The following is a 20,466-nucleotide window of genomic DNA, read 5'->3' as shown; positions in this document are numbered from 1 at the left end:
TCACTGGCGACATATTTTTTTTCCCCCTCACTCAGTATATAGCCTCCATAGAAAATGTCTAATACTAGATTGCTGTTAGCATTTTTTTTTTTTAATTTCAGACCGACAGCATCCTGTGTGACTGACAGTTGAGGACAGCTAAGTGTCAGGTTTACTGGCATAGTGGCTGAAGCACTAACTACAGCCGCATGGAGAAAAAGCATTGTTTCACCATCCAGCCATCTCGACTTAGATTCATGAAACATATAGCAGTATGGCTCTGAACTCATGTGAGGTGAGAAAATGGAAGTAATTGGTTTTTGTTGACTCTTTAATCATATAGCTTAGGGTTTTTGCTGAACAGTGAGCACAAGACGTGGGCTCTTTGCAGCAACAGTGAAACTCTACACCAGGGTGTCGAGGTGGCCACAGGCACATGTAGAGATAGCATGATTTGAAATCATGAAATCACATTGGCTGTTTTAGAGGTAACTTTCTGCTCAGTTTTCCCTCAAGATCAATGTATGAGTATGGAGATTTCTGCAGATACAGTACTTTTTTTTTTTTTTTTAGGAGGCGGGGTTTGTCATATGAGCTGCTCCAGCCTGTGCTCAGCATGCTGCTCGCAGCAGCACTGGTGGCCATTTTGTGTTTCTGCAGTAGCAGAAAGGGGGGCTGGGCAACGCACGGCAAGGTTTTATTTACTCTCACAACAGGGCTTTTGACAAACACAGGTGAAGGTTGCAGATGAAAGTTTATTGTCATTTTACAGTTACATCTCCAAAATACAACTTCATTAACATAACCTTTCTCTGTTTTGAGTCTCAATTTGTCAAATCAGGAAATGACTTTAGATAAATGTTTTTGTGAAAAATCCATTAGTGTAAACAAAAAGAGAAGTAACAATGCACAAAATAGGCTATTTTTTTTTCCAGTTTTTGTGTGGATGTTCTTTGTTCCTCTTTAGTGAGGAAGCACCCCCGTGCTCGAATGGTTCGGCCTGTGACAGCAGCCCTCCCTGCTGTGGGAGAGGCTGGGCGGATAGAGGCTGCTTATGTGTCATGCTGTGCTTCAGTTTCTTGCTGTGCGCAGCTAGCATGACACTCTGTAGCTAAAAAGCGATGTTTCTTGCCTGTAAATGAAGAATGCTTACCAAAAAAAAAAAAAAAAGAAATACTTGGTAGAGATTTTACTGAGATGATCTTTCAATCTCTGATGCGGTGACTTTAGTTTACTGTAAGAGATAGCGTTCATGTTTCTGAGAAAAGTGCTTATTTTGTGTTATATCAACTTGTTTTAAGGAACCATTCAAATAAATCTCAGCGAAATAAAACTAGCAATAGTATTTCACTATATGCGTGAAAACACAAGAAAAAAACCTTCCTTGCCTTCATTTAGGAAACCTGTAACTGCACTTTGACTGTTCTGTTACTTGCATACTTCCTTTTATCTCTTTTGTTTTTAACGCACCACCCCCACTTGCTCACTTTCCCCCTATCAGAATGGTTCAGTCCATGTTGACTTGGAGAGCTGAGAGAGAGAAAGACAGAGAGAGTGTGTGTGTGTGTGTGTGTGTGTGTGTGTGTGTGTGTGTGTGTGTGTGTGTGTGTATGGCTGAGAGACAGACAGAGATGGGGGAGGGTGGGTGCAGCTGCCTCTACGTTGACTGTGCTGTGGGTGTGCAATTTAGCGCTGGCTCTGCGCCGCTAGCTAGGCCTTGACTAAAGTGCACGTTGTGCTGCTTTGTCATGTTAAAAGTGGCCTCATTTGTTTTGTATATGTTTGACTGGTTATTGTTTGATGGCATATTTAAGAGGAGGTTTTCTGCTATTTGGTTGGTCACTGTTACCAAAGATGGGCCTTTAAGAGGGAAAAGCTGCTTAAAAGAAATATCCTGTTTGGTTTGACCGTTTGAACTTTTTTTTTGGCTTTTTAGTCATGTGGTCCACTGATGACATCAACTAATTATCAGTCTCGTTTCTAATGGATGGCACCAGTCTCTCAAGTCCTCATCTTCAAAGGGTATCTTTCCAAAATTTTACAAATATGTTTTCCATCAGATTTTTTTTTTTTTTAACATAGAAGGTTTTTTTTTTTTTGTTCTCTTTTCATCCAGTTTATTCCCATTAAAACTGGCTCTGCAGGATTGGGAGCGGGAGCTGCTTGAAAGGATATTGCAAAATCTTTGTTTTGTCCAATCAAATTAATTTTCATTCCCCATTGAGGCTACTTTTTGCATTCAGAAAGTTAAAATAGACATTCTCCCAAGCCTGTGTTGTTTTTTTGTAAGGGTAACAGTGGAGATAGAGAGAAGCATTCATGGAAGAAGTGGGAAAGTGTAGTGGGATGGTTTTGGAGGATAAAGGAGGATGTGGGTTTGTGCTGTTTTAAGAAATATAACATAAAAGCAAAACTGTAAAACCATCAAAGTCACTCATTTTCTGCAGTTCTTGTTGGAAATATCTGAGATACAGTGGCTTTCCTCACCACTAAAAAAAAAAGTGCCGTCAGTCCTCATTTTACTTATATGGAGTTTAACTAGTTATAGTTAGATAGTGTTGCTAACTGTCAGATGAATTCTGTGATGAAATTCTAAGGCCTGATAACCAGGCTTGTCAGACTGAGCTGTTATTGATATTATTAAACCCCCTCATTAGATATTTTCTTTTCAGCTGTTTAACTAACAGCAGAATCCTGTTAGCCCTTAGCGTGATCTATAAGAGTGCTGATATGTGAGATTATATTGCATCCTGGGTAAGCTCTGTGGTCCGCAGTGGTCAGTCTTTAGAGGGATAGTTTTAGGTTGAGGCTAACATGACACTCTGCTCAGCGAGTGCTCAGTTTATTGCACATAGTACCACGAGTGACCATGTCGCATTTCAGACAAAATCTGTCAGCAGACAGACGAGTGGAGTCAATACACATTTCACTGAGGGAGCTTATTTACAGCTTTTTCAGGGTTTTACTATTTTATCTTTGTGTGACTATTGTGAAAATAAACAATTTTAGCACCAGGAAAAGACATTTACATAGGAATGATGGATTGAAACACAGCTTTAACTTTTAACCCAGATGTTGGAGAACCCTGAAAAAACAATAAAGGTCAAGAACTGCACTCCAGTAGTATTTCTGTGTGTTGTCCTTTACCCCTTTTTTATCATTAACCTTTTTTTTTCCCTATGGTGTTATTTTATTTAGGGGAGTTTCCCCCCCCTGCCCTTTGTCATAATGGTTCAGTCCGTGCTGGCTGTAGATTTCCATACTGTGGACTAGTTTGTGCTAGAGTTGGGGGATGGGCGTTGCTAAGCAACAGTCTGTGCAGTGTACTTCCCCTCTGTCTGTGCGCTGCTAGCTAGAGTTGGTATTAATAATCACCACGCTGTACTTTATAATGTTGTAGGCACAAGATTTGATTGGTATGTATTTGTGTTATCTCTAAATATATCATGCACTTTTTAGGTGTCACCAGTAAGAAAAAAAATGCTTTTTATTTTGGGGTGTATTTTATGGCAGAGTGCTGTGCCTGGAGTTTTGAGCTGACTATTCTTTTTAAAGGGTTTAATTAATATCCATTATAGGGGCATGTAGGCCACACACCCTTTTTAGAACATACCCCTGCAGGAAACAAGATGGACTAGTCCTAAGTGAGCCCCTCCTCCTTCCTTTTATGTTCTCCTGCTGGCCTCTCAGCCTGCTCCCACAACCACCAAATACATGGAAGGCCGCAATCCCACACCTCCTGCTAAAGGTTCACATTTCTTTGTTTTTAAAGCATGTTTAACATTTCCCTCTGTCATTGAGGTCTAACTCAGTTTTTGTCATTGCAGCTTCACACTCTTCTCAAGGTTAGCTTTTGATGCTTGTAGATTGTGCTATGCTAGTTCAAGAAGGTTGGTTTGTTTGTTTATGTTTGTTGTGGGTTTTTTTTTTACATGAAGGGTTCATTTCAGGCATGCTTCATATGTCAGGGTGTTGGCAGCAAAGTTTCACTTATGCAGCTGACGTCAGTAAATACATGCCTGCAACCCTGTGCACAACTTCAGGTGTACGCATTCTTTGTAAACATTGTTTGTTGCTCTCACATCTTTTGGCTCAGTGCTGAAAGTTTACTTGAATCGTGAATCTTCTGTTTCCACCCTTGCAAGTTAATGTATGTGTATGTTTTTATAGAGCTGTCGCATTTGTAGATGTTTATTTTGTGAATTTTGTAAATATCATACAGGTGTAAAGGCTAACAATCACTAAGGCAGCCATTCATTTTTTTATTTTTGTTTTTCCTTTATGCAACAGTGTCTGGATGCACATAAAACCCATAGCATCACATTCATTCAGATAGAAGTTCAGCTGTTAGCACAACTCATTTAATTAGGGCCCAGGTGGGTCATATGGTGTTGTGTATATCGTTGGAGTGCGCTTTTGTGACAAAATGCCTTGAACAGGATTTAGGAATCCTCTCATTGTTGCTGACACAGACAAATAGTCAAAGCAAATACAGTTTTCAAACATGTTAGAGCCATGGTGCACCTGCAAAATGGTGCTTGATTTTTATTTTTTTTTTTGCCTCTACTTGCTCCGGTTGCTGACGCACACAGTCAGTGTTCCAGTTCCAGTGTTTTAATGGAGTTTAATGATGCGTTTCTGAAAGCTGGTGTAGCCAGAGCACAGCAAGATTCAACAAACAAAGGTTTTGAAATGGATTGACATCTGCACATCAGTCACTGATCCATTAAAAAAGTGCTTTCATTTGTACCAGTACCTGTCTAGTTTGTCACCCATTAATAACTGGTATTTTGGATAAATTATACTTCATTTATTGAAGCTGTGTGTCACAGTCTGGATGTTTTTCTTTGGGGGCCAACATGCTTTGGCAAGCTGCACATGCTTGTCCATTCACTGTATCCCAACAAGAAGTGACTTGTATTTTTGGTGTATGATTAACTTTACCATTTTCTTCCAAGCAGCTTTGACTGATGATGAGCAAGATATCATACTGCAGAAATATGGTTGCATTTTCCCAAATTTGAACCAGTAGTGTGATACTGTTTCAATGTTATTGTGATGTGGGAATGCCAAGGGTTCTTGCTGGGTCCTCCAGCAGCAGGACTAACTCCACAGTCACCCTATTCTCTAATTATTTGAAGTTGGAGAGACTTGCGTGTCTAGTTTGACAGAGGCACTGCAACTTTATGACATTTGACCAGCAACTCAATGGCTAGTCACCTGGTGTTGAAACAGTGGCTTGCAGAGGCAATGTTCTGAAACAACAACAGACATCGATGTTGCAACTAGGAGAAAAGCAGTTGTCAAAAGCAAGAGAGAGACGGTGGACATCTCTGCTTTTCTTCTGCTGTTGATGCCTCCAGCGTCACACAAGGGCATACGTGAAAAAGATCCCTCTTATGTATGGTAGCCTAGTTACCAAATCCATAACAATAAACACAATCTAGTCAAGAAATAATTTAAAGAATCTAAAATGAATTATTTAAATGTGCTGGATGTTATGTAAGCCCTCTCTTTTTTGCAGTGAAATCGGAGCATATTGGATTGTTGACTCCAGTTACATGCAATCCTATGGGATCTTAATGTGACATGAGATGCATGATTGTTTTGAACAGAAAGGCAGAGGAATAATGGAAGCCTTGTAAATGTTTTGAGTCAAATGTCAGGGGATAGTATCGCAGAAAACAATCGTGACTCGCCTGAAACGGCATGATAGTGTAAATTCAGAGCCATGCACCTTCACCTCAGGGACATCACTTAGTGTAAGCTTTGGAATACATTTAGGAAACTGATGCGCCTATGAGTTTGTCAACCTATCTCATGAGGTAAAGCACAAGTAGCTAGTGGTACGCAGCAAATGCCACACCCTGCTTGTGCATACTCATCTGACACGTGTTATGATTGTTTCCTGTATTTCTCCGAGTCACGTTCAGCAGTGCACTCACTGACCTAGCTCAAGATAGCCCTGTTTTCAAATATGGGTTATGAGCTTTCTAGAAACTGGGGGAAAAAAAACATTAATTCTCTTACTAAGCACAGTGGTTTTATAGTTAATGTACATATTATGTGTAAACCATACAAAAAGCTACCTAAACCATAACTGTCTATCTATTTAAACAGTGAACCGGTGCAGAAAAATGGCTGAGGATTAGCTGTAGCATGTATTATGAAAGTTAGATAGATTGGATGAATGTAAAATTAACATTTTGAAATTTTTAATTTTGGCTTGAGTCATATTTTTGTTAAATTTAATAAGAAATCTTTTTTTTTTTTACTCTGAAAGCTTGCTGAAACATCAGGCTGAACAAAAAATAGTTATTTAGCAGGGTGGTGCTGCACTCTGATGTCTGATAGAGAATCCAGTTCAGCTAGCTATTGAGAGCTCAGTCTGGCAGCAAACAGCAGAGCTGACGGCCATTTTAGTTCTGCACTGAATCCAGGCGCAGTAAATGAGGCCGTCTGATGGGGGAGGGGGGATATTGTGCTCTGCGCAGTGTGCAATAACATTGGAATGTGAAGTGTACCAGTGATCGTGAGCTTACACCGCTCTTTATTTATTTATTTATTATTTGTTGATGCTGACTTTTTTGCGTGATGCTTCTCCTAGGTTAAATAGCAAGAAAGTATGGCAAAAATATATTCTCACTTATTTTTAAAATCAGAACTGTATCATTGCAGGAAGTTTTGATTGCAGATATGAAAGCAGAATAGGACTGACTTTCAGTGTTGTGCGTATGCGCCAGCCTCTCAGAGTGCTGCTCAGCTTTACAGTGTAAAGTATACACTCGGCCCAGATCAGTCTCTTAGTCAAGTTGCATTTTTCCACGTACACGTGACAACCTGCCAAGCTGCAAAATACACATGGCTAAATTAAACATTGTTGGAGATCGAGGTCTTTTCAGGTGGCTCTGTCAGCTGCAGTCTGCAGGTCAGCACTGCAGTCACAGTAAAGCTAACCAGCTTTACAGCGTAAAACTGGAGCGGCTTGCTCTCACCAGATAGGATCTTAAAGGTTACTTGAATGATAACTGGCTGTGTGTTCTGTTCCTGCGCTGAAAGCAACAATTTTAGCTACATACAGAATCTTTGCCATCTGAATTTGACTGATTTTGCTTTAACAATAAAAATATGTTACCAGACAGACTGATCTCAGAAATGCAGTCAACATTTTAACAGGAAAATGAACCCCTGTAGCTGCACACTCTTGAGCTCACATTCACTTGTACATGGGTTGGGATAATGTATGAAAGCCTCTTTCCTGCCTCTCCCTTTCCATGGTTCTGACAAACTTTTTCCTTGTTTTGAATCTTTTTCCTCTTCGCCTTTTTGTGTGATTGTTTAGCATGTCACGTCTCTAATTCGGATCCCTTTGCTTGCTGTCTTGCCTGCAAGTAGCAAATGAATCAGCTGACACATTTTCTTGTACATCAGTTTTAACTTGAAAATAAGCTTGGTCCAAGTAGTAATGCTGTATAAGAATGGGCGTCAAGTTTATCAGGGTATCATGTCAGTTTAAAAAAAATTGCAGAAACATTACATGAAAGCAGAAAAAAACGGGAAAAAAATGATAAAAGAACGTATGACATATGGCACTCAGGATCATATCATTGCCTGATGAAGTACGAGCCTTTTGTGTCTAGATGTGTGCTCTATCAGTTCTTAATAAATGTGGATATACTTCATTGTCATCAATATAATTATACTTAAAATTTGATGAAATTCGGAGTGACCCAACAAATAATTATCTCCCTTTGAAGCCAATGGCTCAGTTACGGCTCAAGGGATGGAGATAGACTGCTTAACTCAGAGGAGCTAAATTTAGGGATACACTTTTATTTTTATGGTCTGTGGATTTCATGCTTAGTTGATGTTGTCCTGTGAAATTCAAGCAATAATACATATTTACTAAAAAGGAATCTATCTGTGTTTTTTTCCAAGGTTGTCGAAGGATTCAGTGGCAATCCATGACCAGGAACCTTTCAGGCTGAAGGTGAGTTATTCACAGATGATTTAATTATTGGTTTAATTTCATATCATGACGCATTTCTCCTTTGCTACTGAATGTAAAATGAGAATTTTACTGCAGCTAAGCACAATCTCCTGCAGCACACAGATTTAATGCATTTCTAATTTTGTCTGACTCCCTAAAAAGAACATGAAATCATCCTATTTATGTATTCATATAAAATTATGATACATGAAATGAATACATGTTAAATAGAATAACTAGCCTCAAAACCACAATGTGTGCAACAATCAGAACTATGTACGGAAAATCCTTCAGGTTTTGCATAACCTCTTTACTGCTGCCAACACAGCCTCGATCTGACCGCTCTCATTCGCTGAGAGCTGAACCAATAGGAATGCGGGGGGATGGGAGGAAGGTTGGGTTGCTGCTGTTAACTTCAATGTCATTTCTGTTCTCTGGATCGGGACTTAGGTAAACATGAAATCCATGGGTTACTCAGAAAAATTAAGTTAAGGGGCAATGGTCATAGTAGTTAGAGCTTTTCTGACTGACATGAAAAAGCCTTCCTGGCTTACTGAGCTGCACCTTCACTGTTGTCACTGCAGGAGAGATAGAGCAATGTGCAATCAGGCAGTAAGGATCTCTCTGATTTGGCTTGGATACTGAGTCAAATTTTAGTAGAAAAAAACAGGATGTTGGGGAACCGAGCAGTTTGGTATGCAGATCTCAGTGAAAGAAGAACCCTCTAGAAAAGAGCAAACAGGAAAGCCATAGGGCTCTACAGTGACCTCTAGTGTTTGCTCTGAAACTTTGCAGCCATTTCTTTACTATGCAGTGCGTAACGTCCAGGACAGGTTCATAAGCGGAAGAGACTGTGCTGCTTACTCTTGCAACTATCACTACAGGTTTGCAGATGTTCTTCCACATTTTTAACATTTGATAGCATCTAATCTCTCCTTTTCACTCCACAGACAGCAATGGAAGTTGTTGTGACAGAGGAAAAGAAGAAGATTTTCCGAGCTAGGAAGACCATGAAGATAAGTGATCGACAGCAACTGGAGACTCTTCACAACACTCTGTTGACAGCGGCTCCAAGTTTGTCCGACTCATCTCCGTCACCTCTAATGAACGGCACACACAAAGAGGACGGGCAAAAAGCGGGGGACAGAGAGCAAAACAACATCTCGGACTCAAACTCCCCACAAGCGACATCCCCTGCTTCTCCTGCTCCTTACCTGTCACTAAATCTGTCCCCTTCCCCGGGCTCCTCACAAAGTCCAAAAGCTAAGGAAGAAACTCCGACTTCTCCCGCATCACCATTCCACTCTCTGAACTTTGAACTGAAAAAGATGGAGGATGAGGAGGAAGTGGAGGAGCAGAAAACTTTGTCCTCATCGAAGGAGTCTGTTACACCAGCTTCAACAGAATCCAAGGAAAAACACGAAAAAGACTCTGAAGTGACCCCAGGGGCGGAAAAGAAAGAGGTAAATGCACAGAAATTTTTTTAGATAATTGTTTGTTGCATACAGCTACATCCAGGATTTGTTCACATTACAAGGGTTAATGTTGAAGTGTGGATAGAGTGAGAGTCCAAAAAACCTTTTAACTAATCACTGGTTAATTATGCTCTTCCTCAGGAGGACCAGACTACAACAGAGGACCCGTCCAAGGATTTGTTGAAGGATTCCGTTAAAGGTTCGGCTCCATGCTCGCCTGTACCACCTCCAGTATCTGACTGCACAGAACCAATGGATACAGATAGTGACACTACAAAGGCCAAGGACCCCGGGGCCTCAACAGCCAAAATCAAAGATGAAAAGCCTTCTTCCCCCAAATCTCCCACTACCACTGATTCCTCTTTTCCCTGTCCTTCTCCGTCTCAACCAGCTTCTTCCTCTAAGGATACAAAGCAAGAAAAGGAAATCAAAGAGGAGGACATAAAAGAAAAGGAGGATAAAAAAGAGGGTGTGAAGAAAGCATCACTAAATGAGGAAAAGATGGAGGTGTACTCGGTGAAAGTAGAGCCCAAAACGGAAAAAACAGAAGTTGGACAAACAAAAAAGCCATCACGGCCTTCATCCACTCCACCATCCAATACAGGTATGAGAGAGTGGACGTTGTGCCGCACAGCTTCAGGATAATTTCTTAACATTGTTAATATCAATAGAGATCTGAAGGACATTAACCAAAAGCAGTATTTTTAGATATGTCATTCAATTATTTATACATGCAGAGTTTATGCTATCTTGTTAAACTAATGTAGCCCTGAAATGGAAGGCTATGGAAATTTTAAGGTTCAAGGTTATTACAGGACTCTGCTTGCAGATGTTGGCTGTACTACATTATAAAAAGATGGCATTTAATTAGTGCCCAAACACTCTTTTGTTAGATCATCCCTGCCTGACAAAAACCCTTGATCTTTAAACTCCACGCCCACACAAAGATTTGTAGTCTCCAATCCCAAGCCAAGATGCCCGAGTAAAGTCACATGAGTGATTTTGTGAGGCTAGACGAATCTGTTTCCACAGGCGGCGACAAACTCCCCATCACTTGTGTATTGATTTTGACACACAAAGTCAAGCTTCACTTTAAGATGCTACAACAGAATTTATTTTGCAAGTCTGTACGTTTGCTAAATCAAATGGTGAGGGTATTAAGAACACTTTCACGTTGTATTAAATGGCAATTATTATGCAGAGCAAGAAAATACAAAGGACATCTGTGCTGGCACTTTGAAGCCAGAAATGTACCTTGATCTTCAGAAAATAACCTCTAATGATTTTGCGTTTTTATGGTTAAAGGAGCCGAACACAAAATAATGACAAATACAGGCCAGATTGTCCCAAGTTAAAGGAACTTGTAATGCTGAATGAGACTTTTACTTCCTTTTAAACTAAATTGATCAATTTAATATGTGTAATATTCATTAAAATGGCATTCCCACCAAGATTTGATACAAAAAAATCTCTTGATCCAATGGAGTGTAATATTCATAACTTTGTTTTCATTTGTTTATAATCACCTGGAAAAAAAAATTATTGTGTTTTCATTAACACAGAGTAACCATATATATTAACATAGGAAGCAGGTGCTCGTCTACAGAGCCTGCCATGTTGTTTCTACAGTAGCCCAGAACGGACAAATCAAACACTGGCTCCAGATTGGGCCATTCATGTTTTTGCAACAGCACCCTTTGTTCTCTTACATGCACACAGGAGAAGTTACAGCACTACAACCTTATCACAAAATGCCACTAAACCCTACACACTGGACCTTTAAGTTTAAAGGGAAAAAAACTATTTGGCAACATATTGTACTGGCAAAACTCTTACTACCACACAAGGAAGTATTTTACATTACATCAATGCTCCCTTTAAAATACTGTCATTTTTGTACAGTTACCAAGAACAATTCATAAATTGAGATGGTAAACTTTTGGGTATAATATAAAGGACCAGCCCAAAAGACCTTGTTTATATTCCTGTATTGAGATACCAGGAATAAACATGGCCGTGTAGTTAGAGACAAAAATAAATTGTAAAGTTTTTAGTGTTTTCTTTGAGAATTTGTTGCATGATCTGTCGACTGATCTAAAATAGAGTTGTGTCAGAAAGCACAAAAGCTTTTGGGCAATGAATAGAACACATGGACTGGGTACTAGTTGGCGTTTTTCTTTGTTTCCTGAGCAGTGCAAGAGGAGAGGGGCTCCACCTCTGGACTGAAGCGCACTTTATCTGAGGGTTCTGAAAAAGATGGACAACCGATAAAAAGGGAGGGGAAGAGGCCCAAAGTGGAGCGTGAGGAATTGGAGGCACAACTTGAACTTAAAATCACTGCAAAAGCTGGCAGTCACCATAAACTTGAAAAGGTTTGTATGCAAGTATTGTGCAGCGCAGATTTTTTTTCTGAAGTCTTGACACTGATGGATATTTGATGACTTAATTTTGCCTTTTTGTGCTCGACCTTATATTCTCAGATTGTGCAACAGCTGGTAGATGAACGGTTGAGGGTCTTGGAGCTGACCATTTTTGACAAACATTTCCAAGAGCTGAAGGACAGAGTAGAAAAGATCGACTGTGCCACCAAACACCAAACCGCCATTAACACACTCCAGGTAAGTAAACTGTAACGTTGAAATGTAATATTTTTAGGAAGATAACACATACTACATAACTGTAAGATGTGTTTTTTGTCAACTGTGTAGTAAAGCAGCTGCTAGAATTGACTACCCACGGTTGGCAAGGCCCAAATCTGAAGCCTCTCTCTACTGTTTGTATAGGCCAAGATAAACCGGCTAACGAAAAAGTTCGGAGAGGCTAATCAGGCTTCAGAGAACAAAAGGAAACAGAAGGTAAGAAATGGTTTTCCCGTTGTTACATGCTAAAGTCTCTGTACCTGGAGTATAAGTGAATGTGTGTGAAAATGTTCTGACAGCGTGCGGTGTGATTTCTGCAGGCTCTTGCTGCTGCTACTGCCGCCACCGCTGCCGCCGCTGCTGCTGCTGCTGGTGCTACTGCTGTTGTTGCCAAGACTGCAACTGTTGCAAACATCCCTCAAGGTCAACGGTAAGTTTTGAGAGCAATTTTTTCTTCTAAAAACCCTGTTAACCATGCTGAGTTTTTACTCTTCAATTTAGAAATTAGGTTCTTAAGGTTTTTTGGAACAGGGTTCCCAAGGTCATGGAAATCCAGGAAAAATCAAGAAATTTATAAATATAACTGAAAATTTTGGAAATTTCATGGAATTTTGATTTTATTTTTTTTTTAACTTTGAATTTTGTATAATAAAATTATTCTTCAGAGGAAAACCTTCCATGTAGTATAACACTACACTATTTATTTTCGGTAAGTTAGCTGTTGACATAACGTTGCTCTAATATGTGTTGACTTAGCGCTGCACCATATCGTGTGTCAGCATCAACACTGCGATGAGCAATAGTCGCATCGAAAAACATCCGATGTCAAGCAAGGCAAATTAATTAAAACAATAAATTTGCTGATTGATAAAAGTGGAAAACTTGCACAGTTTTCATTTTCCATGACTACTACCAGCTAAGCCTTCCCGTTTTTGACAGGTTATGTGTCTTTCTGACGTAGTGTGGCGGCATTTGTTATGGGATGCGAGCCTCTCCTGCGTGTGTGTAGTAAACTACGGTTACCAGAAAGACAAGTGCTGCCGAGGCAGTGAAGTGCATGCTTTTCTAAAATGGAAATTTTAGTATGGATCCTTGAAAAGTCATGGAAATTTTGAAGATGAAAATGTGCGGGGAACCCTGTTAGAAGTTGTTTTTATCACATAATTGCAAGCTCATTGCAAGTTTGCCTGACCATCCTGTGACAAAATATTTAGATTTATCAACGCATATCTTTGATACAGAAGTCTGTGCACTTATAAATTGTGTGTGGTATATTGTGTGAATGTAATTTGGCTTTTGTATGAACGTGACAATACCGGACTGAAGCCAGTATCACATACAGAGCCGTTCACAGCATGAATAGTTGACGTTGTCCCAGGTTGCTATCTGTAATCACTAGAGACTGAATTTAGAACGAATGGAAAGAATAAAGAATCCCTACATCCTTCAAATCATGACTGTTTTGGAAACCCAAGACCCCTTGTCCCTTGTTCGGTTTGTCAGGATCAACTTTTAAACTCCTAACCTCCAAATATTTCTTAAGACTGGTTGGGAAAAAACAAACAAACACGTGTCAGTCTGTGTTTTGTACCTGCAAAGTGACCCGTGTGGGTCCAGGTCCTGAGTCTTGTGACGTTCTACAATGTGAAGCCTGAGCGTTTCCTCGGGTAGTGCAGAGTGTAGTTAAAACTGCACCTCTCCTCCCAACAGCGTGCTCCGTCTGCAGACAGTAGAGCCGCAGCCTGAGGTGCCCGAGGGAGTGGAGCCCTCTGTTGCTGAGAGTCCCGTACTGTCTGTCGTGAACATGGAGGAAGAGGAAATGGGGGAGGAAGAGGACGGAGAAATGTCACCTCATATTGCCATGGCAAAAAAGCTGGCAGAATACAATGAGGGAAAATGCAGAGCAGACATTCAGCTCCGCACAATCACTTCCCAATTGGAGAAAGTGCTGTACCACAACTGCCATAGAAGCTCAGGGAATCCGAGGCCTGACCGCTACGCATCTTACGTATTCCGCTACCTAGTCCCATACGACATCTACTGTGAGTGGGTCGCAAAGGTCAACTATGTTGGATTATTGGGCAAGGAGGCGCTGCCCTCGAACTTGAGGAGGGCGATGAGGATGTACATTGAGCGTCGATTCCCACTACTGTCTTGTGACAGCTGGAGAGAGATACGTGATGTTATCAATGAAATACTGCGGGTGAAGAGAAGACCGGAATTTTTTCGGGAATATACTGACAGGCATGCTGCGACATTTTGACAGTCTCGTAATAGAGGAACAGGAGCATACTGGGACAATTGTCATTATCCATCACTGAAATGATCAAACATTCTGAATATTATTCTCACTGCAATTAGAGTCTCTGCAGCTTTCATTAAAAATTAATGTCACATTGAAAGGGATATAAATCCCCGATGACTCGTACACAAAATGTTGTGCAATTGGCTTGAAAACTATACTTACATACTGATAAAGACATGTATTTCTATAATGAGGTGGGATCTTGCCACAAGTTGTTTAAATATGACTGTATGAAATGGAATAAAAGGGCATGTCAGCACCACATCCAGTCCTCCTCCTTTTGCGGACACAAACAGCTCTAAGCTTAAGCAATCTTTTTTGAACAGGCCAGTCCGCACTTCAATGGAGGTAAAGCAGAATCCAACAACTGTTTCTTCAACCTCCACAGTTGGTGAGTAGCATGATTTCCTTTATGCTGGATGTTGTGTACGAGGGAAACTATCAGCTTTGTGTTGAAACAATGTGGGTAGTATGTGTAGATGAACTGTGGTGAACTTGCCTCCATCTAACCTGTGCCTAAAAATCCCTCCTCACCAGCCACAGAAACTCCACCAAATCTCCACCAAATGATGCAATTTACCTCACTTGGAGGAGTTTCGCCGGCTCCTTGTGCTCTTGTTTGAACTAAAAGCTGTACTTCCACATTTTCGTACTGCCCACAATTGCCTGTTACAACTTGTCGAGACTTACCCGCCTTTCTCTCTCTCAAACTTGGCCCGTAAAACTAAGCAGTGCTGATCAAATAAAAATCAAGGTTACGTTACTATGCTGCCTATTTCCTACCTAAAGTGTTTTCAGAAATGTATTTTAATGCTCCATATTGTCATAATGGGAGGAGTTAGTAAACAGGAAGTGGGCGTCACTCTGCTTCCTGTTCAGTAAAATCAGAGGCTGAAAAAAAAGGAAATCAAACAATAAAACTAAGCAGCGCTTTTCAAATATAAACCAAGATTCTGTTACTGAGTCGCATGTTTCTCACTTCAGATGTTTTCAGCTCACTGTTTATTCGAAATGATCCAACTAACAAGTATTGCCTGTCGAGCCAAACGTGGAGGGATGTGTTCCCTCATTGCTATCAACATTGGCACAGCAGTTTAGTTTAAGTCAATTGGACCAGTGCTGTCTAGCTGTGTTAAATACTCTTTAGAATATGCAATCTGTGGCTGAAAATAGTCCCTGTTTACTTTTGAGTAATGTTTGGAAAAAACAATAAGGCCCAGATGTCATAGGAAATGGCTTTGCCTTTTCGAAACATGAAAGGCTTTATTTTTGACATGGTTTGAAAAGTTAACGCTTTCAGTAGGAATAAGTGGCATGGAGCCTCTTTGCCCCACTCTCGCTCTTTTTATCAGGCAACAAATCAGACGAGAATTAGCCAGCTAGCACACCCGTCGGTCCCTCAGCCGCAGTCCTGCAGCTATGAGACTACTTCACCAGAAGGAGAGTCAGAGTAGCTCCAGAGACTAGCCCTCAGTTACAGCTGTAGCAACTTGTATTCAGCAAGCGTGATCGTTTGCTGATCGAGCGAGGAGTCAGGGCAGTTCGGTATTCCATTGCAGCCTGTTTCATGGCTGCAGGCAGCAGCAGTCTTGCTCAATACTGACCAGTTTGAATAAAATGTTTTTCTTAATATCACTTAAACTCAATACATGAGAAAATATAGTCCAGGCTGAAAAATAACAATGATGAGTAAACAAACGAAATACAAGCTACAGTTCATTTTAAAATCTCAGTGATCCTTCCTGTCACACTCTGAAACAAGACATTTTTCCTATTTTCCTCAGCAAATCCAGCCCAGCTTGCCCCACCAGCTTCTGCCACAGGTCCAGCCCATACATCCACCTCCACTGCCATGGTTTCACAAGCCCCCATTCTCCAGCTGATCACCTCCACCTCTAATGCTGGCAACACCTTGACCACTGGCATCACCACTCAGAGTCCCACAGGCACCCTGCTGCTGAAGACGGCTCCCGGGAGCGGCATGGTGGCTGCGGGCCAGCCGCTGCTCATCCAGCTGCCTATATCAATGGCTAATGGCCAGCCGGGAACGCTGGTCAACATCCCTGTCTCCTCTTTGTCTGCAGCCAGCTCTCTCACCAAGGCCAAAACCACTGCTGCCACCACCACATTTATACTCAAGCCTGCTCCCGCTACTACCACTTCGTCCTCTGTCCCAGCTGTTACCACAGTCCCAGCGCTCCAGGCCTCCACTGGACAGATGTCCTCTGCCCAGATCTCTCTTGCCCGTGCTGTGTACCAAGGTGGTGCTGGGGGGATAACTACACCCAACGCAGGGGTATCCGTGACGACGGCCAGGACACCGGCTCAGTCTGTGTCTGTAGCAGGAGCTATGTCTTCAGCTTCTTCACCCGCAACCTCCGGGCCGGCAGCAACGGGTTCCACCGCTCCAGGACCGCCACAAGGGACGTCTCTGACATCAAAGACAGGCAAGGGTGTACTGTAATTTTAACATGTTTGTTGTCTTAGAGCAGTGATACTCAATTTATGGTCCGCGGGCCAAATCTGGCAAATCTGGGTGCTGGGTCCTCCCCCAACCATTTTCTAATTCACAATGAAAATAAAGTGATTCACACTTGGAATTGTTTTTGTACTTTTAGGAATATATATGGTGCCACAGTGCATAAAACAACATCAAAATAGAGACTGAAAAGTGCCAGTGGAGGATCCCTTGTACCCCCCCCACAGAGGTCCTAGCTGAGACCCTAACGTCCTAAAATCCTTGAAACGTCCTCTAATCTTAGAAATGTCCTAAAATCCTAAAAAAAAAAAAAAAAAAACACCCCATATGTCCTAAAATCCTGGAAATATCCTAAAATCCTATAAATGTCCTAACATCCTAGAGATGTGCCAAAATCCTAGAAATGTCCTGAAATCCTAGTAACATCCTGTAATGCGAAAAACCTAGAAACGTCCTAAACTTCTAGAAAAGTTTTAGAATCCAAGAAATGTCCTAAAATCAGAGAAACGTCCTAAAATCCTAGAAATGTCCTAAATTCTGAGAAATGTCCTGAAATCTGAGAAACATCCTAAAATCTCAGAAAAGCTCTAAAATCCTAGAAATGTCCTAAAATCTGAGAAACGTCCTGAATTCCCCCCAAAAATTCCAGAAATGTGTATGGAGCTGCTGCGACTGGCCCCTGGTCTTCTGTCATGTGGCAAAAGTGGCCCTCAAGCCAAGCAAGTTGAGTATCACTGTCTTTAAGTATTAAAAATGTCCTTGCCCCTCTTATTTTGGCCCAAAAAAGGGCAGTGTTACTGGCTTTTTCTTTTCTTAAAGTTATCTAAACATTTATCTTTGTCTCTCTATGTTCACAGACAACCAAGCTACAGGATCCACTCCATCCAAAGCAGCTGCTCCAGCAGCACGACCCAAAGGCTCCGTCATCGATCTCACGGAGGACGACGATGATGTCCAAGGTAAAGCTGAAAGTCAACCCCTTTTTTCCCCACCTACAATAAAATAGATTTTTAACCTTAACATGCCCTGTAATAAAAAAAAAACAAAAAACAGCCTGTCATCTAATTATGTTGTATTTTATGTTCTCCAGTGACAGGAGTAAAGAATGCCACTGTAGCAGCTCCCTCACCGACCCAGCGTCCCAACCAAGTCACCAGCATTCCCAACAGTAAGACCTCTACATTACTTTGAGGGCCTGAAAAAGTGATTTTGTGCATGCACACACATAAACCATTGCTCTACACCTCATTATGGCTATATGGCATGATAATAAAAAAATGGTGTAGTTCTAAATTTAAAAAAACCAAACATAATTAATGTGATAATATGACTATATTGTGCATTTTACGTCTAAAATGTACATCTGTAATTTTCTTGTGCGCTGTGCTCTCAGGTGCAGGAGCAAGGTCGTCCCCACAAAGCAATGTGAACTCGTCCACCAATCCCCAGTTGACAGTCCACCACCGCCCCCCACTGGTGAGGATTTATAGTTGCATTTTACATATATTGCACAAATACAGTTTTGTAAATCAATTTCATTTGTCTGCAGTGATGTAATGTAACAAAGTAATAATACTTTGTTACAGTACATGAGTATTTTTTGGGAGTATCGTACTTTAATTGAGTTAATATATCACTTTTACTTAGCATTTTAGTTGCCCACTATAAAATAGGGAAGGGAGGAAGGGATGGATGGACAAATGAAGGACTGGGAAGAAATAGAAAACTAGATATGTGTTATTTAAATTTTTTACATTCAGAAAAAAAGTCGTGTACACTCATTTTTCAGGTAGTGTGATACGCAGAAATAAACTTATAATTATAATTCTCAAAATTCTGACTGCTTTTAAATTAACTTAACTTAAGTACATTTAATATCATAAAATTGCTTTTGATACTTTTTTATTTTGTTTATGTATTATATTTTTAATACATCTGCATTTTTACATATGTATTAAAAATTCATTATTTTTACTCAAATACGGCTTTCAGGTACTTCATCCACCACTGTCCATCTGTTATGTTTTGGGGTGGTGTTATTTGTGTATGTTATGAAATGTGAAATCTATGGATCTATGGATGGGTCTTATAATGGTACCAGTTGTCCAGTTATCTAAGCTCTAAGTTGGAAGTTTAGAGTTCATTTATCTCAGTATATGAAATTGTTTCCCCATCATCTTTCTAGAACAGCTTTCTACATGACTGATTACTGCTTTGCTTTTCCTGTCATTTAAGAATAAATGGCCATAATCATATTTAGCCCGTGTTGCCTGGGGAGCAACTCATGACAACAGTTTGCTCTTTTTTTAGGACTCCCCAATAAAATCCCGTGCTGTAACCAGTGGTACTCCAACCCGGGGCTCCAGCATGGCACTGCCGCCTCTCCCTGTGGCACCCGCACCTCCGCGCTTACCTCCCGAGGCTGAACGGACCTCACCTCCTCAGCAACCTCAGCTGAAGCTGGTGCCAAGCCAGACCGGTATAGTGCTGTCCTGGTGTGTGGCAGAAACTGATCGGACCTGCGCAACTGTAGACAGCTATCACCTCTATGCCTTCCATCAAGACAACTCAAACAGCAATGCAGCGCAGCAGCACTGGAAGAAGATTGGGGAGGTGAAGGCCCTTCCTCTGCCTATGGCCTGTACACTGACCCAGTTCCAGTCTGGCTCCACTTATCATTTTGCCGTTCGAGCCAAAGACATCTACGGGCGCTTTGGCTCCTTCTGTGAACCTCAGTGCACAAATGTCATCAGCTCTGGCTCTAGCTGAACAGTTATGGAATGGAAACATTTTTTTTGCATTTGAAAGTCCTTGACTTCCTTTACTTCTTTTTGTGTTAGGAACTCAAATATCGTGCATTGAACATCTACAGTATCTGTAAATATTTCTCTGCATAACAACTGGACTTCTGACTGACTTGGAGAACTGAAGCGGCAAACGGTTGGTTTTGTCTGGTTAATGTATGTATTGTATTTTTTGTGACTCAAGCTGTTATATATAATTGAAATACATCACCCCCACCCTCCCCTACCAAGTCAGATATTTATGTTGTTGTCTCCTGTTACTCTGATCCGGATGTCTTTTGCTTTACTCGAGAGTAGGTGACAGATTGTCAGTGTAAACTCTGAATTGCACAGAAATGTATAAATGTGTGGTAGAAACTGAATGATAACTTTTGTAAGTTTTGTCTGGAGACCAGACTTTGACAAACACAATAAAAATGTTTTATTAAAGTCTTGGCTTTCTAATTTTGTGACAAATTTAATCTTCACCTTTTTGGTTCATTGCTCTTTAGTGCAATTAACAGACACAACCCAATCTACCACTTTGAATACAACAGTGTCCCACAGAGATGTTGGCACTTTGGTAACAGGATACAGAGATGTCTGTGACAAAAGTCCCATGTTTTACCAGAGCCAAATGGATATACAGTGCTGTGCGCAGAAGAAAGAAGGCTTTTTATTTCCCTTGCATGGTGATTCACATAATTGGGCTGAGCTGCAGCTCCCACAGCTGCTCTACAAAGTATCTGGCAGCCAGTGATGAACCAAAGAACTGCCAAGATTAGCTGTTACAATTGAAGTTCTTTGTGCAGTTTG

The 20,466-nt window shown here is 40.9% G+C and overlaps 1 protein-coding gene across 3 annotated transcripts in view; it reads left to right on the top strand.

Moving 5' to 3' along the window:
- atf7ip (activating transcription factor 7 interacting protein) overlaps positions 1 to 20,100 on the top strand; it is a 36,014-nt gene extending 15,914 nt beyond the window's left edge. The window contains exons 2-15 of one of the 3 annotated variants that reach the window (XM_088075503.1): positions 7,918 to 7,969; positions 8,920 to 9,432; positions 9,586 to 9,643; positions 9,836 to 10,048; positions 11,638 to 11,816; positions 11,925 to 12,062; positions 12,228 to 12,299; positions 12,404 to 12,513; positions 14,715 to 14,779; positions 16,173 to 16,835; positions 17,725 to 17,826; positions 17,958 to 18,035; positions 18,261 to 18,343; positions 19,178 to 20,100. In XM_088075503.1, coding sequence (XP_087931629.1) covers positions 8,926 to 9,432; positions 9,586 to 9,643; positions 9,836 to 10,048; positions 11,638 to 11,816; positions 11,925 to 12,062; positions 12,228 to 12,299; positions 12,404 to 12,513; positions 14,715 to 14,779; positions 16,173 to 16,835; positions 17,725 to 17,826; positions 17,958 to 18,035; positions 18,261 to 18,343; positions 19,178 to 19,636 — 2,727 coding nt within the window. In that variant the 5' untranslated portion in view covers positions 7,918 to 7,969; positions 8,920 to 8,925 and the 3' untranslated portion in view covers positions 19,637 to 20,100. Of the gene's footprint in view, positions 1 to 3,623; positions 3,728 to 7,917; positions 7,970 to 8,919; positions 9,433 to 9,585; positions 10,049 to 11,637; positions 11,817 to 11,924; positions 12,063 to 12,227; positions 12,300 to 12,403; positions 12,514 to 14,714; positions 14,780 to 16,172; positions 16,836 to 17,724; positions 17,827 to 17,957; positions 18,036 to 18,260; positions 18,344 to 19,177 lie in introns of those variants that run through there. The other 2 variants (XM_088075502.1, XM_042485019.2) reach the window with 2 other exon arrangements.
- The last annotated feature ends 366 nt before the right edge of the window (positions 20,101 to 20,466 follow it).

This window comes from Plectropomus leopardus, chromosome 3 (assembly GCF_026936395.1).
Source record: "Plectropomus leopardus strain MGB_pleo_1.0 chromosome 3, ASM2693639v1, whole genome shotgun sequence".
Taxonomy (NCBI): Eukaryota; Metazoa; Chordata; class Actinopteri; order Perciformes; family Serranidae; genus Plectropomus; species Plectropomus leopardus.
Note: the sequence above shows the minus strand (reverse complement) of the source record. Positions and strands in the feature narration are given on the sequence as shown.